Source organism: Xyrauchen texanus, chromosome 15 (genome assembly GCF_025860055.1).
Source record: "Xyrauchen texanus isolate HMW12.3.18 chromosome 15, RBS_HiC_50CHRs, whole genome shotgun sequence".
Classification (NCBI taxonomy): Eukaryota; Metazoa; Chordata; class Actinopteri; order Cypriniformes; family Catostomidae; genus Xyrauchen; species Xyrauchen texanus.
Window position 1 is genome coordinate 30587974 of NC_068290.1, and position 27873 is coordinate 30615846.

The window sequence follows — 27873 nt, forward strand, 5'->3', positions numbered from 1 at the left end:
TCTGGGTTACAGTCAGGTACTTACAATGGAAGTGAATGGGGCCAATTTGTAAACATTAAAATACTTATTCAAAAGTATTAACCACAAGACGTAAACAACATGCGTTAACATGATTTTAGTGTAATTAAATCACTCGAGGGTGGCTATGAGTGGGTGGGGCACATGGTGGGCCAGGCTTCTGTCGGGGTGGTGGGGAGGGGTTACTAAGCTAGGTGCAGATCAATGTGAAGTAGAGGGTGCATCTGCATCTGTAACTATTGATACTTTGTACATTTCGCTGGCAGCAATTTTTCTTAGTGTGCGCTTGACTTTCAAGAGTTTATTGTAAAATGCAGAGCAGTTCAGTCCATAGTTAAGACGTATGAAAAGCATTGCCTTCATGACTGTTACACTGAATTGAGATTTATCAGGTATCCATGCTGCATTCATGAATGAGAACACACGCTCCACAGATGCAGATGTCCCAGGCAGGCATAAAACAATCACCGTGACTTCGGCTAAGACTCCAAAGTTGATGGTCTTGCTCTCCAGCTCACAAAATGTTTTTGTCCATCTCTCAGACATGGCCGTCTTGTTCATGTTCCACTCAGTGATGCGACGACTGACAATGTTTTTCGCACAAGTCCACTCATCAAAGAGCGTGGTTTCATCAATGAAAGTGAGAGCGTGGATTCTGGAGTAGAAGTATGAGAAGTTTGAGGCGGCTCTGAATGTCTTTCCACTCTGGAGGTCTCTTAGTAGGGCCCACTCAAGTTTTTCTGTGTTCTCCAATGAGTGGATCCAATTTTGGAGGTAATCCACTGATGCTAAATGAAAGTTTCGCACTGCACAAAATAAATCATCTGCTTGCATGTCACCAGCTTCCACCAGGGCATCCAACTGCTTTTTAATGTCAGAGGGTATGAATGATTCCTCCAACCTGGCCTGCAAGACTTTTCTCAGATCATGAATGTGCAAAACCATGGCCGTGCACAACAGAGTGATAAGAAAAAAGTCCTTCACTTTCGTGCACCTTGTCAGATTCTGAATTTTGCTTCAGAAAAAATCACTAACACTTGATTTGGCACACTTACTTTTAGCAGCATCCACGTGATTTTTTGTATGAACATGCTGTGTGATGTCGGTGTGGCCTCCATGTGCGATGGAAAAGCAAGCTCCACAAATCTCACATCTCACTTTACAAGGTTCTGTCTGTAACTCTTTTTGAAAATCCTCATTTTATGTACATGCACACTTCTTTGACATTTTTCCAGCCACAAATTCATCTGTGTGCTCTTTCAAACTGACTCTTCAATCAGTTCACTAATTGGATGTCTATTGATAGGAGATTGTGATTGGATAGTTGAATCCAATCATGTACTTCAAATAAAAGTGTGATTTTATTGGTTTTACAAGCCATATCCTTGGCTTCCTTTGATTAGAATACTCACATGACTGAGAAATCTGCATAGGCGATAAAGAAATTTAAGAGAGGAAAAGTCTGGCCACCCTATTGCTGTGAGGATGTTATGCCAACAAACCCTAAAATCCTAAAATGACTGTAAAATCTGCAATTTAACAACTTTAGTGCTTTTATAAATTTATAAGATTAATATTTCTGCCTTTAAAAATTGGCCCCATTCACTTGCATTGTAAGTACCTCACTGTGACCTCCATTTAATCTTTTTTAAAGAATCAAAGATTCAATTAAAGAATTGGTAAGCAATATTATGCCACAAATGCTGTCGGTTGAGCTTAATTAAGCCTATTGAACCCAGATTTCTTTTCTTTTCTCATTCAAAAACGTTTTACCCCTAAAATGCACTATAGTAGGCTACTTTTGGAAAATATGTTGAAAATTATGTTCACATGAGATGAAGAATCCAGTCCCTGCATTGTGTGGGTTACTGCCATGTTGAGATCACATATGTTAAGATCCTAATATTATCTTCGTAACTACCCTATTATCGCACACAGAATAATTTAATCATGACTGACTGCGAATAGCACATTTCTTCATCGGTAACCAAGAACTATTGCGCACACACACCACTAGATGTCAGTCAAGTCCATATCAGCCAGCGCAACATAAACAAAAAAGTACTGACTGAATCTTATTTACTAGTGCGCACTGTCAGTTTTAAGAGGTTTTATACAATCTGAGTGGGCTTTTTCGAGAAAAATAAAATTTAAATAAAATACACAAATGCACATTTACAGTATATTTGGTTCTGTACGGTACTGGATTGTAACATAGCGTGCTTCCTTCTCTGTGTGTCCTTTGGCATGCATGCGGTTTGTCAGTGTGCTCTTGAGTCCTAAAACACTGTATAGATGTTTGCACTGGAACTCAGTACTCTGAGCTGAGCTTGAGACTGATTCTGTGAGCGTTGTGTGTTTATTTCAACGGCGCTGGAGAATTGCATCGTTTAAAAAAATATGTTTGCACTTTTATTGGTTTGCTGGATAAAGGACGGATGCCTTTTGGATTTAATTGGATTGTTTATGAGAGCGAGAAAAAAGACGTCACACTTCTCATTCTATACTACAACAGCACATTCAGAATTCTGATGCAGTAAGATTGGGAAAACTTTCATTTATATTTCCCAATGTTTTGTAAATGTTTTGTGTTTTAATGGTTTCTGGGTGGTTTTCTACGTCACGTTAACGCAAAATTTCAAATTACCTTCAACTTAGGCTACTTTTATGGTGATTGACACTGCACTGCAAAAAAATATATATATTTTTATTATCCCATTGGCAAATTTTTCTTTGCTTGGTTAAATCATAAGTTAAAACATATTTTGTGAGGTTTATACATAAAAAAGAAAAATAATTTCCCAGTGGGCAAAGAAAAATAGATTAATTCAAGATAAAATCTCTAAAACAAATCTTACTATCTTATAGTTTTTCTTCTCAAGTTAATTGTTTTGATAGTTTAACTGGAAAACAAGAGAAAATCCTTGATGAAGGAAATTGCTTTTTGCAATTTCAAAAGAGAACGACGGACCTCAAACTTCAAATTAATAAAGAGAAAAAAAAATACTTTAGAAAAACTTGTCTAAAACATTTACATGCAGGACCACATCTTGATGATTAATTTTTTTTATATTATAAAGCATGTCAAGAAATGAAATGTATTCCATTGCCTACGAATTCTTTTCACTGTGTATCAAGTGGGATAGAGTACAGGGACCTCGATTCACATACTGTAAATATCCGTCACCAAGATACCACTAAAGGAAAAATGTCCCAAACAGAACAGGACTTTGGACTTTAATCTGTGTTAAAAGTGACCTCATGAACAACTCTCAGGCCTTTTTGAATATAGAACTGCACCGGCGTCTTCCTGTTGTCATGGTCACTGATTACAACAGTCACTATGACGCAACAAACTGTGTTGACTGCGTGTGTGTACATTAACGGACGTCAAGCATAATATGCATCCCAAAGCAGGAGCAGCCGTCCGGTTCAGAAACAGAAGTAGGCTAACTACATCATACTGCATTGTGATGTCATGCATGATTCACCACGGATTTAAAAATAAAAACAACAACAACGTCTACTGGTTATTGCAAACTGTTTCTTTGGAGGACACGGTTCACCTTTGATGATTGTGTGTAATACAAACATCGGGGCAAGAAGAACTTGCGTTAATAGCTATTTAAAGCGTATTGACTTGAATGAATTTATTTATTGACTGATTATTTATGCAATGTTGGGACAATGTTTATTTTTCTACACAATTGTGAGCACTCCCTCTTGTATATGTTGGGGTACATGTTATTTTACTGTCGGGCTCCTTGCACACTGTGGAAGATGCCTTTAGTAATTTCAAAACCCTTAAGATAAGAGCTTAAAAATCTCTTTGCATATCATAATTGCAAAGTTTTATATTTACATTATCATGACATGTAGCATTCCAGGCATTAAACTACATCATAACTGCTAAAACGTTGATTATTGTCCCTTATCTATAGGTTGTTATAGCCTATCGCTTACAATAAAGGAAAAATGGGTCTTCCACTACATTAGTCTTGGCCTCAATCCAAGTGTTGCTCACAGGAAATAATATGTACCCATTTATTTATTTAAGAATTACATAGGGGAGGGATTTAACTTTGAAGCCTGTATGATACCTATTTGTTATTTTGAGATTAAGGAACCTTTGGTTGTAATAGTATCACTCTCTCTGGTTTAGGCTATAATAAGTCATACAAATGGTCATCCATCTTCAACAGGTTTTTTGTTTGTTTGTTTGGCTCATGCTTTCTGTCTTTCATAAAATTACATTGATGTTAATGAGAGCTACTGCAACATGGTGTTGTACACGTGTAATAGAGTGGTAGTACTCTATGGATATGTATCTTTACTACTGGCACAAAGTTTGAAGGTCCGATCCCAATTCTAGGTTAATGAGATTTAATTTAATTGACTAGTTCAAAATATCTATTTATTTTACAGTAAATCCAAATTTAATTACTAATTTTAGCATGCCTGTAATCATTTTATTTATGTCATCTCCCTAGATATTCTATTACCCTGCAAAATGCCTCAAAGATTTCACCCTTATAATTACAGATATGCCGATCAAAAGATACCTGGTCATACTACTGCAACCAAAGGAGTGATATCTTGTCTTGTTTTATTGATTTTTATGTAAGATAAAAATATAAGAATGAATAAATAATAACAAAAAGCCAAATGTATTTCCTTTTGTTGGATGTTGTTGTTTATCAATTGTGTTTACAGATGAACTGATTTCAAATAGATTTTTTTGTACAATTCTACTGCCATCTTTCACTACGAAACTGTCTGTGGGCATGACACTGTAAACGGTCCCCTCTTCTACCTCTCTCTTCTCTCTATGAACTGATGTACTACTCTTTCTCTCCTCCTTTCTCTCGCCCTTTATATGTTATCTGTCTATTACTCAAAACCTGTGTTGTCTCCTTCTGATGGAAGAATCATATTAAGAATCATATTCAGAAAAAGAAATACAGATTTGAAACAGATTTGTATAGAAATACTTGTAAAGATTACAGACATTGATTCTACATGCTCCAAATGTGATATACTGACAAAAATCTATTGATTTGGGTACTAAGTGACTGAGCTTATCAAAAATGTCATATATAAGAAATAGTCTGTGATATATCTATGCATGCTTTTCTGAAGGTTATAAAAAGATGGTTCTTCCAATGTGCTTTCTCTTTTGAGTGCTCTCTCTCTCTCTTTTATCCATCTGTTTTTCCTGCACGAAGAAAAGGCCTCCCTGACCCTCAAGAACATTGCTATTCCTCTACATTTTCCCCAAAAATAAAGAACAAATAAATAAAACAAACAAAGTAGAATTGCGCACTTTGTGTATTTTTAAGACATTGCAAATTGATTTTCTTTCCTTATCAGACAAAACGTCTGCATGCTAATGAGACCATTAAAACAACACAAGTATTAATAAAAATTCTCATCTCATATTCATCAGTAGTAATAATAATCAAACAAAGATTCAATAATAATGACTTGCAGGTAAATCAGCTTTATAATGAATGTTTAGTGATTAAATATTACATGAAGCACCTGTTTCTCTACCATGTAAACAAAGTTTTGTCAGGTAGCCTAAAAATGTGCTTCAAGTGTTAACATTTATAATTAACTGGTTTCATTCGATTTAAAAATATTAATGAATATGACTAAATGAAATAATCCTGACTACATTATGTTACACCACCAAAACAAATTTAGGGGTCAAACCAGTAAGAGCATTTTCTTAAAGCAATAGTTCACCCAAAAAAATGTATTGTCACTTTTTATTGTTTTCTTGATGTTACTAAATTGTATGCTGTTATTTTTATGTTTTATTTTTGTAGAACAGAAAATAAGTATTTTTTTTTCTCACAGAAAGCTTTTGTATGGATCCAGAAGTCTTTGCATGCATGCATATATATATATAAAATAATCAAATCTGTGCTGATAGATGGACAATACAGCACAATTGCAAATGTGATGATGCTTTTTTACAACAGTTCAACGAACAAGTAAATAAATAAGTAGGGAAAAACTAAGGACTCTCCAAAAAAAACAAAAAACTTTCATGTGGAATTACTTTCTTATGCCACATGATCTGCTGTTTCTAGTTTGAAAAAATGCACTCAAGCCTCCGCTACTAATTCAAAAACCACACTTTAAAACAAGTAATGACAGCTTGGGTGGTTTCTAAAATTATTGGAGAAACAAGAATGTGCGTGCGTGTGTGTGTGTGTGTGTGTGGGTGTAGTATGAGAGAGAAAGTGAGAGAGACAGAGAGAGTGTAAGTGACTGAGCGTGTGATACCATGCGTGTGTTACAGTGATAAACATGCTGCAGCTGTTAGTTTAACTCTATTCCTTCAGCTGTAGTGTGATAGTAATGCTCCGATTGAGGAGTGATGCTTCCATACATGCTATCTGAATGATCCTACCAATATTTTACTCACATTCAAGTGTTTTGTTGTCAGAAAGAAAACAGACTCTGAGCTGTGATCGGCAGTAATGCTGAAGCTGTTAGTTTAACTCTATTTCTCAGCTATAGTGTAGTAGTAATCTGAGTAATCATGGAGTTCTGGATGACTTCAAAGAAACTTACACATTAATTGAAAGCAGACTTTCAACAACAGCTCAATAGCTCATGCACAAGATGGTCTTATGTCGCCACTTGCTGGCTCAAATCTTTAATATTGCAGGGATTAATGAAAATTCACAAATCTGCATGGCTCTTACTTTAGTTTGGAAAGCCACGAACGCGAGCGGAGTGATGCAAACAGTGAAGCGTCCCAGTGCTGATGGTCTGAGTTATCAGCACTCTTAAAACACCTCTCGTCCAATCAGATTCGAGGTCCGGAACTAAATGTTGTATAGATATGTATATCTATTAGGTGCTTGTCGGACATAATGACTATAAACAATTGTATGGAACGAGTTGCGTTAAGTTTCTTTTAAAAAAATGCATTTCGTTTTCCACTACAAAATTAAATGAATACGAACTCGGAACGACATGATGGTGATAAATAATTACAGAATTTTCTTTTTTGGATGAGCTATTCCTTTAAGATAACAGTTCTACATTTTCAATTTCTAGAGTATATGACAGAATACCAAGTACATTATTCAAACATTGGGATATGTAGTGGGGGAAGACATTCTGTGAGATGTTTTAGACAGACACAGGCTTTACATTTAAACAAATGTAAAGCCAACAAAAAAAGGTTGTAACTGAATAAAAGCATCTTGAAAAAAAGAGAAAGTTCTGTCTGCAGAGTAGAGAATCCCTTCAAAACACACCAACACCAACGTGTCCAATGGTGCGACTCTGGTGCACAACTGCAGCCTATGTTCTGCTCAAAGGCAGTACTATAATATGGTTTGCCTCCCCCTGGAGGGCTGAATTTGAGGAAAAAGACCTATAAACGCTCCTCATCACTCTCTCTAACATCATTCGCCTCTCCTTCAGGCATAGAATGAAGAGAAGAGAGAGGTATTGTGGAAGTGGAAGGGGACGGTAATTGCTCCTGAGAGGTATCAATGCTATTTCTGCTGTTGTTGCTCATGGCTATATTACACTCTTTCCCAGCTGTCTGGAGACTACTACCACTGGACTCATCTTTATTTTCTCTTGTAGTTACGCTCTCGCTCCACAACTCTTTGTCCTGGGTGGGAGAGGACGTGATGGAAGGGGAATGGGGCGACTTTTTGGCCTTGCGTCGTGCGTCTCTGAAACTGGCCAGAGGGGGACGCAGTCGCACTCCACTACGGGTTGAACCCTCGATTGCTTTCTGGAGCTGGGAGTGAGAGAGGATGAGAGACAGAGGAGCACATTCAACCAAACAAACACACTGGCATATGACAGAAAAAGAGGGTATGGGAACCTACATGTAGAATCAGATAAGTGTTCTTTACCTCTTTTAGTGCAACCACCCCAACCAGTTTACCAATACTGGTTACATAAGCATGACTGAGACCCAGAAGAGAGAACAAGGTGTGAGTCTGAAACAAACAAACAAACATGTTACACAATAGACGGATTGATGGATGGATGGATGGATGGATGGATGGATGGATGGATGGATGGATGGATGGATGGGTGGTTGGGTAGGTAAGGAGGGAGGTAGTTAGATAGGTCAGACGGTCAGTCGATAGATACGTAGATGTGTAAAACATATTTCCCAGAGGGCATGGAATAATGAGAGCTTTAGAATGACATTCTCACACAGATAAAAGACTAATTCCTGATTCACTTGGAAAGCCTAAATATAATAAACCATAATTCACATGTGATTTAAATCTGATTGTGGATTACCTTATGTAAAGATGTTCTCTCCACCAGCTGAAAAGGTGAGGGGTCAACACGTATCTGATCAATGTCAATTGGCTTATCCAGCTCTTCCTCTTCCCAGGCTTTGATCTGAATAACCCAATAAACCATAATCTCAGTTGTGATGTCACAGTGAGTGATTGACAGCACACAAATAATTTTGAAATTGGTGCATTAATTGTGGCCGTCTGTCTGAACTGTAGTTGAAATAAATCAGTTTGTTGCCCTACCTCTTCAGGGGTCATGTTATCAGCTACAGGGAGGGCTGCAGGGCTCTACAGTGAGAAATGCATGGGAAATACAAAGAAATGAGAGTTAGACTGAGAGAATGCTTGGAGGATAAAACAATTCAAACAAAAAATAACCCCTTACATTTTCCTTCCTGTTTTGCAACTGTACATGCTCCATGCAGCTGGTGAGAGCTGTGCACACAGAGGAATTGTGCTCGCATGGCTTGTACAGTGACAACCGGATTTTAAAATGTAAAAATATATAAAAATGTGAGATTTGTCTCCAATTACATCTGTTTTGTCATGAGGGTGATGGACTGCCAAGCTATTGTGGTCTGCACACAGTCACAAGAATGTATTGTATTCAATACAAGTTATGTTCTATTGATAGCATCTGCTGTTAATTACCACACAAAAAAAGAGAAAAAGAAAAACTTTCCCTCCAAATTGTAAAAAACTAAAAAAGTTTACAGTAATATACTTACAATGGAAGATTAGTGGGCAAGACATTTCACTGGAATAAATGTTTAAAAATACACTGTTTTGTGTAGCAACAAGCCACAGTACAGTATGGCCACAATACTTTAACATTATACTTGGTGACATGTGACAATTGCTTACTAATCTTGTCTGTGCAAAGTTATATCCTCCTCCTTCCATGATCATGTTAAGCTGTTAAACACAGTAGATCTTGCATGATACATGCAAGGATACATATAAGATGACGACATGATCACACAGACAATCAACATGTTGCTTCCGAAAGTTCATGTACTCTGAAATCAACCCCATTCAGCCAAATTACTGAATAGTGTAATTTCCCATCAAATGTTTTTGCATTATTTAAGTATGATCACATTTCCCTCTACCGCTACTGATTGCGTATTGTGCAAGAAACCTCCAAAACACGAGTTCTGGTCCCATGAAAACCAGGAAGTAGTAATGTTAATATAAACAATATTTAACATGGTTTGAAGTTTGCATTACGCTCTAAAATTGTATTTTTACTCCACTGATGGTTAGGTGTAAGGCTTGGGTATACTTCTTTTTTTCTGCACGCTAGATCGTCTCATACACAGTCAAGCACTCAGCCTTTTAAAGTAAGCTCTTTTGACCGCATGCGAATATCGACGTGTTCGACGCATGCGCTCTACGACTGCTTTGTAATACTCTTTTAGTAAAGTAAACGGCAGGAAAATGTGCAAATGACACACACAGATAAGCACTGTCAGTGTTTAAAAAAAACTGGGCTTCACATGAAACAGTCCACACAGACTTCGCTGATAACGAAATCTGCATTGCGCATTCTGTGCGTGATCCTATCCAGAATACGGAAAACCAAAATATACTTTGGCCTTTAGGGTTGGGGTTTGGGTTAGGGCGAATTATTAAAAAAAAAAACAAGCATTCCTGTTTATAGTTATACATTATTTACACCTAAAAATACAACTCTCTTTTGGTGTTGTCACTCTGTGAACATTTCACCCAGAAACTAGAGCTCACACATGGCCACACATTTAACACACTTCCAGCTTTGGCCACTGGAGGCAATGATTCATTTTTGGGTAAACACAAACCGATTTCAGCAGCAAAACTTTCGACCTACTGTTGGCACGCTCTGACTAGAACAGTCTCACTGCTAAAAGGAACATTTTGTCAACTTTACAATGATTCTTTTTTATTCTCACTTTAACAATAATAAAAGCTGCACATTTGCTGCACATCCCAAAATGAAATCACAACTATGTTTAAATTCAAGTATCCATGTTAAGTTCACTTATGTCTTCAGCCACAACATTTACATGAACACTCGAAAGCGGCTTATTGTGAGAAAGCAGCATTTAGGTTTACATACACAGCATAAGCAGCGTACTATTAATTCCTGTATAGATCCGGCTCAGTCAGTAAGCAGCTTTCTCCGCACTAATGTCATTTCCCCATGATGCTTGTGTAAATAACAAACATGGCATTCGAGGAAGACTTTGCTTTTTTATTCCCTGTCACTTTGCTTTTGTTTCAGTTGTTTCTGTGTTTGTAACCTCAACTTTCTATCGTAATCTCCAGTGGAATTGCGCTACAATAGTGGGATTTTCCTTTTACATAAAACTCTGGGATTCCCCCAATGTACCAGCTCAAATCCATGAATGTGAGGGACAGTCAATATTGTACATTGATGTGTATATGCTTTCCCAGTGTATCTCCAGAAATTTTGAATTCTTTCCGCTGTGTTGACTGGATGATGTTTGTTATTCTGTCTGTTTGGTCACATGCGCACTCTTCAAACACCCATCAGAACACTACTTATGGTATATGTTTACATAACTACATTAGCCGCGTTCTCCAGGAGAAACCTGGGTGTGTTAAACCGCATTCTCTTAATCCCTTAAGAGGCGTAAGGATTTTGCCGTTCTCATTTACATGGCATTTCAGTACACCGCTTTCTGCACAAACTCTGGAATAAACCATTTTCTTAAGTGCATGTAAACGTGGTCAGTAAGTCACTTGTTAATTCTAGCTTGTGCTGTTTGGCTTAGTGACAATCATTTTACTAGACACACCTGTGGCTCGGCCTCCCCAGATGAGGTAGTGGAGGAGAAAAGGCGATGAAAGGTCCTCCGCATGGACTGTAGAGTACCTGTTACAATTTGAAGAACCCTACATTACTAATGAATCAGATCTTAAAAAGGCCACCCTAATTTAACATAAAAACAATATCAGTTTTTGTTCAAAACCTTGGTTTTTCTTCTAACCAACTGCAACAGTAACAGGACATGTTGTTGTTGTCTGATGGATTCTATGTTTGCAGCATCATGCTTGGTAGGCCTGCCAATTGTAAAATCTCATTGATCCAAAATCGTGATTCTCATAACTGTTCAATAAACATCAAATATCTTGAAATTTTGCTTGTGCTGGAAACATTGCACCTCATTAGGACACAGTGTAAAAAAAGTCTTTATTTTAGGTTGGTGTAGAGTTGTTCCGAAGTAACAATATAAACTTACCCAATGTGGAGGTGTCTGTGGTTTTAGAAGACCCCAGTGGACCGTTACGCTCTTCAGAGGCTCTGTTACCCTGTTAATGATTTTAGTTATAGTGTAAGATTAGTATACCAACATAATTAGATTGATTTTCAATAAAGAAGTTTTGCTTTGTACAACTCGTTGTTTATCATGTCAGAGCAGAGAACTGAAAACCCACAGCTGAGTATAACAAATAGAGGATAAAAGTGATCTGTTCGGGGTCTTTCAGTAATGACAGTGTGTGAGAATACTTCTATAGTTCCCATGATAAGTTCCTTGAACATCTCTTCTTACCTTCTCTCCATTTTCCTTTCCAACTTCCTCATCCACAAAGGCAAAGGACTCCCAGCTGACCCTGGGCACGCCCTCACCCTGGTTGTAAACTCGCCTTTCTGCTGAGAGCCACCAATCAAAGGCAGCCTGAAGCTCACATCTCTCAATGGAGCCCAATAGAATCATTAAATCTAAGAGCAGGAAAGAAATTGTTTAATCAATTTTAAATATTTGTGAAAAGGCAGTCTCACACGCACCTATTTGTTACTCAAAAACAAATCCACTACAAATTACTTCTCTAAAAGTATAATCAGACTACTAATAACTTAATTGAAAACGTAACTACATTACTAATTACTTTACTTTTACGTTACTTTCTAAAACACTTGTTACAGATTTGTTTTTCACACAACAAATTCAACTAATATCTGTTATTTTATATTTAATTTGGAGTCACACGCTATTCAGCTGTCACAGAAACGCAAAGAGATTATAGTATAATTGTATATTAATACAAATATGTTTAAAATGTAATCTGCATAAATATTAATATAAATTTAAAATGTAATTTGTTACACTACTTTTTGACTAAAAGTTTTAAATTAATGTAACTAGTTACTTTGTAATCAGATTACACCCAACACAGCACATTAGACAAAATATGACAACATATGAATACAAAGTGTCATCGGAATCCCAAACCTTTGGAGTCAACAAGCGGGATGGTTTTGAGAGATGTGGACTCCAGCAGTTCTTTCAGCTCTCTGAATGTGGACTGAGGTGATAAAAACTTTATTTTCTTCACCATGATGTCTTCCACAAAGATATTGTATTTACTGTAATGGAGAGAAAAAGAGAGAAATATATTTTATGTCAAAGGCAAGAAAGTTTCTTTCTATCATATCTTAATTTCCATTGTGTGAGACAGAGAGATTAGAATCATTAAATAAAAGGAGTTCAAAGATACCATTATCAATTAGAGACAAAGAAAACAAAATAATATTTCAATGTATTGCAATATTTTTACTTAATATAAAATTGATATTGTAATGCCAAGAATCAATATTTTAAATTACATTTCACATAACTGAGCACCACATAGCGCAGGAGTCCCTGCTGATTCCCATCCCTAATACAAATTCAAACCCGATATCCCATCTAAATATGTAGTGGGAGTGCTACCTGATGTGGCCAATGCTGAGCTCAGGGAGATAGGGTAGTTTCTTGACCTGGATGATGGAGTCATAAAGAGAAGGCTGGAGACCCTGAGCCACCATGTTGGCGAGAATCACGGCCACCATCATGGGCAGGATGTGTGAGATCTGCCCCGTCAGCTCAAAACAGATCACTGCTGTGGAAACCGTGTGTGTGACTGCCCCGGTCATAGCTGCTGCACCTACAGGACAAAGAATCCAAAGAACATTTGGAGTGAAGTGGAAAAAGATGATATTTTAAGATCAATGATGGATGTTAGAAGTGTGAAGGATTGTCAAAAAGAGGAATATTCGCAGACCTATCACAGCGTAGCCTCCAGGCAGGATTTGATACACGATCCCATCAAACAGAATTCCATTTGGGAAGAGTGTGGCCATGATCTCGCCCACCAAACGTCCGAATGCTGCTCCTGCTTGTTTCAGAAACATATTATCATGCTCACATTACAGTTAGAATGAATACAGTTAGTATGACCATGGTTCATCTTTAAAACTACACAGAACAGTAAATAAACCCAATTGCACATAGAATGGTTGCAGGCAGGTGCATTGAAGATCGGAAATATTACAAAGAAAATGAAAGAATCTCAAACTCTGCCATTACTTGCAAGAAATCCAATATTTATTGAAACAGGAACACAGGACCTTGTGCAAGCTACGGCAGAGTGGGATTTTTTCTTCTTGCATTTTTAGAGCTCAAAACCATGTTGATGAATGTGAATTCATCTGTGAATATTTTAAAATTGTGATGAAAGGTTATATGGAAAAATGATGACTGACCCAGTATAAAAACAGGCATGAACGCTCCAGAAGGGACTGGCATTGTTGTAGACACTGCAGACATCCAGAACTATGTGTGAATGGGAGAGACAGAGACAGAGAGAAAGGAGATCTGAATTTACAACATGGACTCATACAAACAAGTTCCTATACTTGTTGTATCGCAGCAGTTTCCAGCTGAAATGAACACTTGAGGTGCTACAACAATTATTTTTTATCCATTTTACACAAATAAAACAGAAGATTATAAGTTAATTAACACATACATTCCTCCCTGTTCCTTACACAATGCTATCTTATGACATATAAAGTCTTTAATGTAACGCATGTCATGTAAGGTGATTTTCAACAATGAGCCAAAACATTAGGACCAATCACAGGTGAAGCGAATAACATTGATCATCTCCTAACAAGGCCACATGTCAAGGTCGGGGTTGATTAGATGATAATCGAACAATCTGTTCTCATAGTCAACATGTTGAATGCAGGAGAAATAGGCAGGAGTAAAGACCTGAGCGACTTTCACAAGAGCCAAATTGATATGACCATCTCTGAAACGTCAAGGCTTGTGGGGTGCTCCTGGTCAGCAATGCTGAGTACCAACCGACAGTGGTAAGAGGAGGGACAAGCAACAGAGTGTTGGGGCGCCCAAAGCTCATCAATGCGCGAGGGCAATGAAGGTTATCCCATCTGGTCCAAACAGACAGAAGGTCTTCTGTGGCATAAGTCACAAAATATTTTAATGATGGTTATGGGAGATCCTGGATCCGGCCATTCATGTGGACATCAGTTTGACACGTGCCACCTACTTAAACATCATTGCAGACCAGGTACACCCCTTCATGGCAATGGTATTCCTTGATGGCAGTGGATTCCTCTTTCATCAGGATGATGCACCCTGCCACACTGCACACATTGTTTGGGAATGATTTGAGGAACATGATGAAGAGTTCAAGGTGTTGACCTGGCCTCCAAATTCCCCAGATCTTGATCCGATTGAGCATCTGTGGGATGTGCTTGACCAACAAGTCCAATCCACGGCGGCTTCACCTCGCAACTTCAGGACTTGAAAGATCTGCTGCTAATGTCTTACCAGTTACCACAGGACACCTTCAGGGGTCTTGTAGAGTCCATGCTTCGGTGGGTCGGTACTTTTTGGCGGTAAGCAGAGGACCAAAATCATATTAGGCAGATGGTCATAATGTTTTGGCATCTGTGTATTTTAATGTTTACATTACATAACAAACCACATTTAGAAGTTTGTTTGACTGTGATTAAATTTAACAGTAGCGGAACTGATATTGCGAATATTGCTCTTGTGATGCAATGGACCGGGATATGAGTCCTGAAGAGAACCCGTTTCGACAAGTGAGCCTAAGTGAGCTTAGGTTAAAAGGTTTAGGGTAGGTTTTATTGATTTAAAACTCAACTAAATATTAACCTTAAAAATGTCATCTGTTTTTCACCTCACATTTGCTTTTTAAGACACTATCGCTTAAGTTCAGGTTTAAGGTTTAGGGTAGTAAGGTATGTTTTCTTGATTTTAAACTCACTACAGCATTAACCTCAAAAACTTTACCTTTTTGTTAGGAAATTTAACTCGCCTTTAGCACCACACAGTGGACATTTCACTTCAGGTGAAATATGAATGGTGATAAGGAACCATGTAATATAATTTTGCAAACATTTCACCAGTTACATCATTTTCATGAGATCAGGCTCGTCTATGAGGGAGGGAGAAAATAAATGAAGCACCTTCATGATGAAGAAAAGGAGGAGGATGACAAAGACGCTGACTTGTGGATGGAGCCAGATGGCAGAGCGGCCCAGTCCGGGCGGGACTGGGGAGCCCCAGATCTTCGTCCAGGTGAAGTTGTCAAACAGCGAATTAATGCATTCTCTGGGCATCAACTGTGTAACACAAGATAAACCTTAAACACCTGAAAATACTCTCGCCATGTGACTCACCAGACACCAGGACTCATTCATGAATTATCAGTCAGGGAAAAACAATTGTCTTGGCACATAAAGCCATCCAGCCTAAGCTAAAATTCATTCAAATTAATTGGAGATATAAGGATGAGTATCAAGCATTAGGAAAAGAAGTAAAAAAAATCCTCTATTTAATGGAGCAGGAAAGTAAGGTACGTAATCAGAATTTAAAAGATCCATTTGAAGGCAACACCATTATACCAAGAAATTCAGTGCATGTTCAAAGAGTGCTTTTAAAATGTGGCTGTGCAAAAAGTTAAAAGAAAAGGTTCCTCAAATGGTTAAGTTTCAGTACTACAGCTCTATGGACCGCTATTTAAAAAAAAATCATATAAGAGTGAATACACACCTCTCCAGCCATGAATTGGCCAAAGCCCGGAGGAAATGTGATGGAGGCTATAATTAGTGTCACGGCACCAGGATAAATCAACCGGCTAGAACAAACAAACATAAACAAGCAACTATTTAGCACTGTGATGGTGTAAAATCCACATCTAGAGGTTAAAATTTTTACTTTCAACACTACATGTAATACAGGTGTAATAACAGAATAACAAACACATTATAAAGTAGCAATTCATGTATAATTGGTGACTTGCTGTTTTGTGAGAAAGCGCGTGAGAGCTGTTGGTCTCCTCATGATCAGAACGACCTGTCTGTTCAGATAGACAAAGAACGCCCCTAGAAACCCACATGAGATCCTACACACACACACACACACACACATTTAGAACTATTTCAGCACAATACAAAGAGCACAACAAATAAAATAATACTACTGTGAAAACATTTCTATTACTGCAGCACTTATGTAAATACATTGGTTTTAACAGTACAATACATTAATACAGTTCAAATTTTGGGTGCACATACATATGTTCAATATACTATTTAATAAAGTATTGGACACCAAAGCAACAATGTATGAAAATCTTTGCATTATATTACAAAATATCATGCAATATGGCATTCATATAAATAAAAAATACAGCAAAACATTTTACAAAATAAAAAATATTAAGGTTTTAAATTTTACAACAATAGATTTTTTTATTTGTACATATTCTAGTTTTCACATGTTAGTGTTAATTGGTCTCACAGCCCATCAACTTTAAAAACAAATGTTTATATAATATATGCTTAAAAATGCAGCCTGGTGTCATGAAATGTAAATTGTATGTGCTGTATATCACGTTTGGCTGCAGGTTTCCAGTTAAATGTCCAGCTGGGGGCACCAAAAGCATTCAGACACGGTTTTAAGGTAATTTATATATATATATATAATTTTTTTTATTTATTTATTTATTTTAAATACCTCCCTAACCTAACGCTTTTGCCTGAACCTAACCAATGTTGTTTTAAAATAAAAATGAGACATTTCAAAAAGACATCCTTACCTTATCAGTGCCTAAATCTAACCATTAATGTTTTAAAATGCAGAAGCAAAATGAAAATTTCTAAAGCTTTTCTCTAGTGTTCATTTCTCCTGGAAACTGCAGGCTTGTACCTGCACAACAATTGTACATGTATAACAAGTTTAGCAAAAATGTATATACAGTAGAGTCACGTTTTCACAATGAGACCAGGTTGTAAATATGTGGGCCCTACAGCTTCTTCAAAGCCCTCTTATAAGACCCTTTTGTCTTTCTGTTACTAATTACACTTTAACCTAATATTCTATTTGATACATGATTTTCTAAAGCCTCTACATCATTATCACAATGTGTATGAGATGTCTACTGACTCCTGGTGAAAGATTTAATGCTGTACTGAAAGTAGGAGACCTTGTTATATAATTTTAAGTCATCATGTTTTGATGCACTTACCTTTTTGTGTGAAATCTATGCTGATTTTGATTCTGAAGTCAAATTAACAATAAAGTTATTTTGCTACTGATATTTAAAAATTAGTATTTATTAATTTCAAGCAACATGTGCTTAAAATTTCATTATTTTGTAGAAAAACAGGTTTAAAAAATATATAATATTCATTATTTAATATGTTAGACTTTATAGGGTTAAGCTTTATTCTTTGTATAAGTGCTGTTGAACAAACACTTTATTATACTATTCATTGCTATAACTTATATTAGGTGGTTGGGAAAAAGAAAATATTGATATTTTACTTTGTGTAATTCAAAAGTACTGATTAAACTAGATATGTAAAGTTTGTCGAGACAAACTACAATGTTGGCCTGACAAAACATTGTCTGAAAATGAAAAAGTTTTACAGGTTTTTAGTAAGAAAGAAAGAGAGAAAGAGAGCATCTTAAAGCAGATGCAAGTTTTGACTGCTGAAGTTTGAAATCACGAACATTCAGAAACAGACTTGTAGCTCATTTATATATTCTGTCGATGTAATGTAGATATGGGGATTTTTGGACACTTTGAAAAGGCTTAAAAGATGCCTTCACAGGGCTTTTTGATGTAAGAATAATAATGGTAGCCAAGCTGTAGGGACGTTCCAAACCAAATTTTCCCCAACATCTCACAATGGAGGGTAAAGTCTTTGAAGGGAATAGGGTATAGGGAAGATCACTTCTGAATGGAACGCACCCCATCATTCAGATGAGTTAGAAAGGATACTGCAGCGTGAGCCAGAACAGCTGGAACTCTTTGCCGAATTTCACCAAACTCTTGGAATGTAATAATTGTTGTTCCTAATTGTGATAAGTCTTAAATTTCACACCAATTAACCATTTATCAGTTAGAGTTATAAGATGTTTCCAGCTCCTACAAGCCATTTTTAATGAGTGACTACTCAGTACATTACATCAGTGTACTTATTTAACACATATAAATAAATGCAAGCTTAAAATTGTTTACCTAGGTTATTCTGACATCTGTGGTAATATGACATACTCTCCCCTTTTAATCTCTTTATAACAGCCTATAATTGCTGCCTCATAGGTCATGGTAAATGGTCTGCTATATAAATGCAGACCATTGCAGACAATTTACCAATTTATATTATTTATAAATAAGGCACTTAGATAGCGCCTTTTTAAACTGAGCGGTATTCAAATCGCTTTTCACTGCATCTCATTCACCCATTTACACACACATTCATACACCAATGGCGGCAGAGCTGCCATGCAAGGCGTTAGCCTGCCATTGAGAACAACTTGGGGTTCAGTGTCTTGCCCAAAGATACTTCGGCATGTGGAGTCATGTGGGCCGGGAATCAGCCTTTAATTCCTCCTGTTATAACTGTATATCAATGCATTAGGAAATGAATTATTAGTCATCAATAAACATATTTAAAACCCCAACAAAGGTAACTTGTGAACTTAATTTAAAGTGATATGATTATTATTTAGGACAAAAAAATTGTATAATCAAATTTTATGCCCAAAAGTTATTATATATAGACCTTTTTTGCATTTAGGACAAAACGTTAAAACTGAAAGTACCCCTTAATTGAAAAAAACTTGTTTGGAGGCTTTATCACATTTAGAACCAATGGACTTTTCATTAAATGTGCACTCAGTAACTTTTGTCTTTGTGTCATCTTGGACTTACACTGACACCTAGCAGCTTGGATGCAGCATCATTTAAAATCAATTGTTTTCAGTTTCAGATGTCATTGTAGAAATGTGGTATTCAGTCAGACATGATTACTTTAATGAGTGAAAGTGTCAAATAACAGGACAGTTACTGAGATTAAGTCGAGTAGTATTCAGCTGGTCATGTGATTCTAACATGGCAGCCCCCATGTGTGGACCCTCTCCATGTAGAATAAAACAGCTTTTATAAGATTACTGATATGACTGGAGTCTTCATTTTAATGTGGGTGCTCATGATTTCCTACATATATTGCACAACTACAATTCATGTATTTAGGGGAAACCTTTTAATGGGAAAAAAATACTGAGTGCACCTTTAAGGGTGTTTAAAACATTTACTATCAAAACTCATTATATTTAGATTTCCTGATTATATTTAGGACCAAAAGTGTTTGCATTTAGGGCTTTTTTTTTCATATAGGACCACAAGTTTTTACATTTTCATAGGGCCTTAATTGTATTTAGACCAAAATGTTATTACATTTAGGACCAGTTTTTACATTTGTATAAATTCACATCCACCAAATTTCACCTTTGGATTACTTGTCTAAAAAAATGGCGTGGAGAAGTGAAGCATTATTTGTACTCAGATTCCGCTTGGTTTGATATTTTGCTTTCTATCTGAGATTAAATTGATTCATACATATTTAAATGTGAGGCAGATGTCAAAAGTATAAGGGGCCACTCTATACACAAACAGTACAATATTCACACAAAATCTTACACACCCGATGATTGCAAATGCAGGCAGTTCCTGCAGGTCAAAGGGGAAATCCATACGGAAATTTGTACGGAACAGTGCTGTTATTGTGACTGAGGAATGAAAACATGAGAGTATTTCAGCAATATTAGTGGAGATCACCAAGCAGTGGACATCTTGACATATAGCATGAAAATAATTACTTATTCATTTATCATATCCTCTTGTGTGTGTGTGTGTGTGTGTGTGTGTGTGTGTGTGTGTGTGTGTGTGTGTGTGTGTGTGTGTGAGTGTGTGTGTGATCCAGTCCCACCAGAATCTTTGTTCCATACTGACAGAACTCTGAATATGAAGGCACTGAATGTGGCAGCAAAAAATCCTCTCCAGTAATTCCTCACTGCAAAATATGTCGACGTGACCTCAATACTGAACAAAACACCTGAGAGGCAGAAACAGGATGAGAGAAAATATAAAAATAGAGATTAAAAATATATATTTTTTAAAACAGCGCAAAAAAGCAAATAAAGTCAGGAGAGAATTTTGAGAGAGAGCTTATGAGAGTTAGAGTTAAAATAATATTGGCTCTCTTGGTAAAGCTGAAGTGTGTAATTTCTGTGTTACTAGCTTCACCAAACAGAATTGCAAAAATAATACATTTTCAAACAGGTCTCCCAAACTCTACCCCTATCTGCCATTGGTTGGGCAAACAAATAGCCCCGCCCCAAATAAACAACACTGGTTAAGCCAATGTTGCTGTGTCGCGCTGGTTGGTATACTCAAACAAACAGGGCAATGTTTTGATAGGACCACAGATCCACAGCATTTACACTTTTCTGGGAAATCAACCTACAAATAGCTAACTTACAGATGTTTCTATTTAGCTGAGATACGAGAAGGCATTTGAACAATAAAACACTTCACCTTTAGCATCTTAACACAGAAAAAACAAACCTGAATAATTTTCTTCACAAACACTTAAAACATCCACACATACATCCACAAAAATTTTCAGAAGAAAATGTTTTATCACATATACTTTTTAAACTGTTTAAGATCTATAAGACATGCACAGCATATGAATTAACAACACAAGGGTGCTTTTAACTGTGAAGTGTTGATGAGGTTCATTATTCAGCAGGCATCAAGCTAAAAGCAAACAGGAAGAAAAGAGAGACTTAAATTAACGAAGAGAGAGTGAGAGAGCGAGCGAGAAGGGGAGATTTTTTTTTTACCTCCAAGGGGAGTCCCAAAACAGCAGCCCACCCCAACAGCACATCCTACTGTCAGTATGTCTGTGTAACTATAAGGGTTCTACTGACACCAAGACAGAAGAGAGAGAGAGAGAGAGAGGGAGTTTGAGGTGAAGGGAGAGAGGAGGATGAGGGTGTTACAGGGGAGGGAGATGAAGGGAAGTAAAGAGAAGAATAGATTAGGAATGTCAGCGAGTGCATTGCGTTGGAGGGAGAGAAGTAAAGATGAAAGAGAAAAAGAAGGAACGGTAGAGCAAGCGACAGAATGAAAAGTGAAAATAAAGAAAATGATGGATAAAGGGGAACAAAGGAAAAACAAAAGGGTGAAGTAAATAAATAACATTAGAGAAGACAGTGAAAAGTAAAGAGCCAACTGTGTGGATTCATACAATGTGGCAAAGAAAGGCAAACCAAAGCTTTCTATACACTCCAACTATGCATACTCTCAGATGAAAAGGAGATAAAATAGAGAGATGAACATCAGCTGTGTTTTCTCTCTTTGTTGTGTAGTTTTTATTTTATATTATGTTTTAGTTTTACATCTTATATTTTATTTGTTGTCTTCTGTAAAGGGCATCAGGAGTTGGATATTAACAAATATTGAATGAACAATGGCTGCATTTAATAGGCATTTACATCTTGGCTACACTTCGACTAAACATACATAAATCACATTTTTGCATATACAGTAGGTTCTCAATACTTTTTATACAATAATTACATGACTTTTTACTCAGTTTGTGTAAATATGGGCCAACCTTTAGGTTCTGGATTACCATGATTTTTGACCAATGATTTTCCATGACTTTACCATGACCTTTCCAGGCATTAGTGATTACTGAATAATAAAATAATTTTGATTCAGACCAATTTGTTAATGAGTCATTTAGACCGATTTGTGAACCATTTAGATTTAATCATTGAAGAGTACTAAAGAAAATTACAAAATAACCTCTTTCAATAAAATGTGCTGAATTGTGATGTCAGACAATATTAAAAACAGTTATGGCCAATTTCCTAAATATAGAGAAATTTTGAGAAATTCTAAACAAATGTCATTTACAGAGGTTAAAAACTGAAGCGAATCTTCAAAGGTTATGTACATGGTATGAGGCAAAGCATTCTGGATAATAAGTGGGCATGACTTGCCTCCCACTGGGGCAGCGAAACAGGTAGCCACTCCCACTGCACAGGCACACACCAGTAGATCCTGAACATGGGCACTATTCTGGGTGATTTGGTGGGGTTAAAATAACAGCATCAGGACACACACATTCACAGTTTTTACACATGCCAAAAAATACCACCACATATTAATAAAGACAGACAACATTAATGATGTGTTAGGAGAGATACAGAGATACGGGATTAAGAATACAGGGAAGGAGAGGAAAGAAATGCACAATTAGTATGACGCTAAAATTTTATGAAAACTCATTAAGCATTGCAAAGACATACAGCTGCATTATGTTACATTCAGTATATTAACATTCAAGAGCTGTTCATCATAACCCTTAAAGCTGAATTATATAACATTTTCTGTGTTAAAATACTTTCTCCTATCTCAGTGTAATATGCAGAGACAACTATAAGTAAGCCATTCATAATAACATTTTCTTGAAAACTGTAGCGCTATGAAAATTGCTCAACCAAAGTGAGTTGGGGTGGGACAGTCTCTTTGTTTGACTAACGGCAGACGGGGTGTATTCAGAAAGATTTTTTTTTTTTTTTACTGGTCCAAAGTTTATTTTGCAATTGGTGGTGCTAGTGGCACAGAAATACTTCAGCTTTAAAGATGACGTGTGTGATTTCTGGGACACTAGCAAAACCAAAAGGAATTGCAAAAATAATAATAGCACTTTCCTCCCATTATTGGTTGACCAAAAGGTTAGTACCAACCCAAAAATACACCAATGGAGCCAATGTTGCCATTTTGGGCTGGTCAAGATGCTCCAACAGACAGGGGGATGTTTGATAGTGCCACAGAGCCACGGTGTTCACACATTATTGGGCAATCAATTTATAAATGGCTAAATTATAACTGTCTCTGCATATTAAACTGGGATAGGAGAAAGTATTTCAAAATGTAAAACATTATATCTTCACCTTTAACTGTTGATGAGAGACCAGTTTTGGTATCCATTTACAAGTACAAATAAAATAACCCTCGTAAAGTCTGATGTGGAGTTAGATTTTATGTGCCAGTGAGAGGTAACATGATCTTAGATCAGCCATTAAGGTCAGCAGCTTCTAAAGTGTAAATGAGCACACACTCATGCCACATACACACACTCACAAACTCAGAGGGGCTGATTTTTACCTCATACACACCGGTGAAGATGGACATGACCCTGCTCAGTACTGCCGCACAGATACTGGCAATATGCACAAAAGGACCCTGAGGATTAATTTACTGTAGGTTATTCATTAATAAAATACAAACAGATAAACTCAAGGAATTAATCTGAACTTTATGTATGCAGAAATATTACGTAACAAGTAAAAATTAATTTCTCTGCAATCTACAAAGGGGGAATGCAATTAGTGCAACTGAAGAGTAATATAACTGAACTAATTGAGATATTCAGAAAGAGACAGACAGACAGACAGACAGACAGACAGACAGACAGATAGATAGATAGATAGATAGATAGATAGATAGATAGATAGATAGATAGATAGATAGATAGATAGATAGATAGATAGATAGATAGATAGATAGATAGATAGATAGATAGATAGAAACAGAAAACTCACATACTGTCACCTAAAAATCACACAAAATGGCAATCTTTATACATTCATTGAATAAAAACTAGTAAAAATATATACAACATTTGGATAAAACATTACAAATACTGTATATTTGGACCAATATCAATATTATATTAAACAAATGAAGCACAGTAAAACAGGTTAACCTCTTTTCCAATGGGCATGCCGCTGCCCAGACCAGCCGTAAGACCAATGACTTTAGCCACAAAAGCTTTGAGTGTGAGATACTCCTTTAACACAACACCTCTCAGAATAGTCTTTAGTTCAGGGATCCCAGAGCCTGAGGCACAGTGAGAGAGACGGAACGATGAGCAAGATATTAATCCACAAAAACAAAAGTGTAGATCTTGTCACAGTGCTTATAAAAGATGAAAAAGAGATTGCCATAAATCCTTTAGTCTGATATGGGGCTCAGAGGAAAGTTATCAAAACAATTGTAGCATGGAGAGGTGAAAGAACAGAGAAAACGAGACAATAGATATCACATTTTGGAAAGACTTACAGTATAAGATTGAATGTTTTGTGGGTCATTGATGTGGATTGAGGACAAAAACTACCCAGAAATTTAATAGAAAGTATAATAGTAGAGAACAGAGGACTGAATAGAGAAATAAAAAACTGCTGTATTAAAAAAAAAAAAAAAAAGTATCCCCTTTTCTCCCCAATTTGAATGCGCAATTCCCACTACTTAGTTGGTTCTCATGGTGGCGCAGTTACTCACCTCATTCCGGGTGGTGGAGGACAAGATTCAGTTGCCTCCACTTCTGAGACCTTCAAGCTGCGTATTTTATCATGTGGCTCATTGTGTATGACAACGCGAAGATTCACAGCATACAGCCACAATCCACACACAACTAACCGAATCCTTGATTCGAACTCGCAACTCCAGGGGTGGTAGAAAAGTGCTAAATTTAAAAGTCAACGTGAAATGCTGTACGCAATCCATTTTACTTCCTTAATGTGATATATTTCAGGGTAAAAGGGATATTCATCAAGAATATTCAGATCAGGCTTAAGTTAAGTATGGAGTGCCACAGGAATCAGTTTTAGGGCCTCTGCTTTTTTCCTTACATATACTTCCCCTGGGAGACATTATCAGGAATAGTGGGATAGGCAATAAAGCTGATTCTGATCAGAATCAGAATCTTCTGATTCTGATTCTGATTAGGTTTCACTGTTACGCTGACAATACCCAACTTTATACAGTCTTTCTTCGAAACCCAATGAAATGTACCAATTCTCCAATTTAGCAGAGTGTATCAATGATATCAAAGATTGGATGGGTAGAAATTTCCTTCTACTCAATTCCAACTAAACAGAGGCACTAATTATTGGACCAAAAAGTTCTAAAAATAAGCTGCTAAAATAGAATTTGACTTTCGATGCATGTACTGTCACGTTGTCTTCTACAGCAAAGAATTTAGGTGTTATATTTGACAGCAATCTGTGCTTTGGAAATCACATTTCCAATGTTTGTAGAACAGCATTCTTCTACCTCAGAAATATTGCTAAATTACTATATATGCTCTCTTTTTCTGATGTCGAAAATCGAATTCATGTGTTCATGACCTCATGACTAGATTATTGTAATGCACTACTGGGAGGACCTCCTACAGGTTCAATAAATAAACCGCAATTGGTTAAAAATGCAAATCTGATTATATCAGCCCCATTTTATCATCGCTACATTGGTTACTTGTACATTTTTTTATTAATTTTTAAATTCTGTTACTTACTTACAAAGCTTTGAATGGCTAGCTCCATAGTATTTAAGTGGTCTTCTATGATGCTATAATCCATCACGTTCACTATGATAACGAAATTGAAAATGCAAAATGTTAACAATACCTAGAATATCAAAATCCACAAAAGGAGGTATATCCATTTCTTATTTGCCTCCTAAACTATGGACTAGTCTTGATAGCATTGTTCAGGACACAGACACACTCTCTCAGTTTAAGTCTAGACTAAAGAATCAGCTTTACAGCCAGGAATACATCTCATTTATTACCTGCATTAGTCAGGTCCACCGGAACCGGAAACACTTCTCATATTCTATAAATCTGCATTAAAGTAAATGGCATTTACGCTAATATTATTCTATATCTTTCCCTGTATCCTGAGGTTACCAGAGCCTATCAGATCCAGCTTCGAGCCTGCCTGATGTCCGACACCCACTACTACTTGTCACTGAGAGATGACAACTAATAACTCTACAATCACATTTTCATCAAACCACACAATGATGACTCTAAGACATAACAGCTTCATTTTCTGTTATAGCATAATTTTCTGTAAAGCTTCTATGAAATGACTTGAAAATATTTTTTTGGTTGTCATAAGAATTTATCCACCTGGAATGTATTGTATCGTAAGATGTAGGTGCTCACTACCAGAATGGAGCCAGACTTGAATGCTAAAACAATAAAACAATGCCTAAATAGCTACTTAGCTGTTGGTTGACATTTTTCAGTAGCCTGCAAGGTCTAGGTGAAGCCAGTGGAAATGGAGAGTTAATTCAGAGGAAGAGGAAGTTATTAATATTTTAATTTAAGATTTTTAAGACATTTTTTGTGGGGAATAACATGCACCAAAGATTAGTTTACAATAAGACAGAGAAAATGAAATAGGGTCAGTTTTGATTTCATGTTGACTTTAAACTTTGTGAACAGAGATCCAAGATAGAGATGCACTGTCCTTAGAAGTACAGAAAGAATACAGGGATATAAATACAAGAATCTAAAAAGATGAGAGGAACATACCTATAGCTTGTGGGGCGACCAGATGGCAGAAGAGGGATGCAAACACAATGAGGATGATGGGATATGAAACCCAGGCCAGATACTGTAGAGCCACATTCCCCTTAAGCTCTCCATACATCCACTTATATGCTGAGAGACATATAGCGATGAGAAGCAGGGTTGAAGAAAAGTTGCAGGATATACTTTTGCTCACACTCTGTGAAGTCACAGTGGGAACTCTAAAGTGCTTTATCCATGAAAATAATTTGCAATGAGTTGCAAAGGAAAAAAACAATTTTTTCTTAAATAATTACAACCACAATTAGAATATAGGCTATTATAATACATCTTATAAGGCATAATTAATGCATTTATTTACGAATATATCTATAATGCATTTTTTCGAACACAAAGTTCATCGTGTCATGTTTTGTACCTTGTAGGCTCTTGGCACTGGCATAGTCCATGCTCCAGCTAACCAAAGCCATGGTGAGACCCAAAAGAACCAAGAAGATCCAGTCCTCCCCCAGCTTTGTCACAATGTACCTCTGGATTCGGCCCAGACAGTCTGCAACACAAATACATTGTAATGTCTATTTAATGCTATTGTTTGTTATTTGAAACTGCAAGATATTACTGGATTGAACACAAATAAAACATGCCACTACAGCTCCCAAGTTTGTTGTAATCAGCATCTAGTATGTTTAAAAGAGTTGCATTTGATTTTAGCATTTTCTGATCCATGTCTTCTCTAATTATTCACCTTGACAAGTGGAATAGGGGCGGGGCTTCTTTATAGAGGAGGAGTGGCTTAATCCTGTATTCATGGGCCCTGCCTCCTGGCTGGCATGATGTACTCGGCCATCGGAAGAGACATTGCCGGCATGTCTCTTCCATTGCCTTTCAGTCAACAGACGTGTGGCCTCCCTTCTGGCGATATTACCCAGCTGCTCCCTGTATTCCCCATACAGCTGTGAAAGACAGTCAAAACACTATTAACTATTA

General features: G+C 36.8%; 1 protein-coding gene across 1 annotated transcript in view; it reads right to left on the bottom strand.

The window, feature by feature from the left end:
* Positions 1-225: 225 nt before the first annotated feature.
* The window catches only part of LOC127656471 (chloride channel protein 1-like), a 51271-nt gene continuing 23623 nt past the window's right edge, over positions 226-27873 (bottom strand). Inside the window, exons 2-23 of the mRNA XM_052144814.1 lie at positions 27632-27839; positions 27305-27436; positions 26890-27018; positions 24274-24407; positions 23673-23750; positions 21335-21413; positions 20416-20541; positions 20131-20215; positions 16437-16538; positions 16187-16271; positions 15601-15756; positions 13846-13915; positions 13365-13475; positions 13034-13247; positions 12554-12687; positions 11873-12042; positions 11561-11630; positions 11117-11193; positions 8559-8603; positions 8314-8418; positions 7914-8000; positions 226-7795 (exon numbers count right to left, since the gene is read on the bottom strand). Of these exons, the coding sequence (XP_052000774.1) occupies positions 7418-7795; positions 7914-8000; positions 8314-8418; positions 8559-8603; positions 11117-11193; positions 11561-11630; positions 11873-12042; positions 12554-12687; positions 13034-13247; positions 13365-13475; positions 13846-13915; positions 15601-15756; positions 16187-16271; positions 16437-16538; positions 20131-20215; positions 20416-20541; positions 21335-21413; positions 23673-23750; positions 24274-24407; positions 26890-27018; positions 27305-27436; positions 27632-27839 (2775 nt within the window). The 3' untranslated portion in view covers positions 226-7417. The remainder of the gene's footprint in view (positions 7796-7913; positions 8001-8313; positions 8419-8558; positions 8604-11116; positions 11194-11560; positions 11631-11872; positions 12043-12553; positions 12688-13033; positions 13248-13364; positions 13476-13845; positions 13916-15600; positions 15757-16186; positions 16272-16436; positions 16539-20130; positions 20216-20415; positions 20542-21334; positions 21414-23672; positions 23751-24273; positions 24408-26889; positions 27019-27304; positions 27437-27631; positions 27840-27873) is intronic.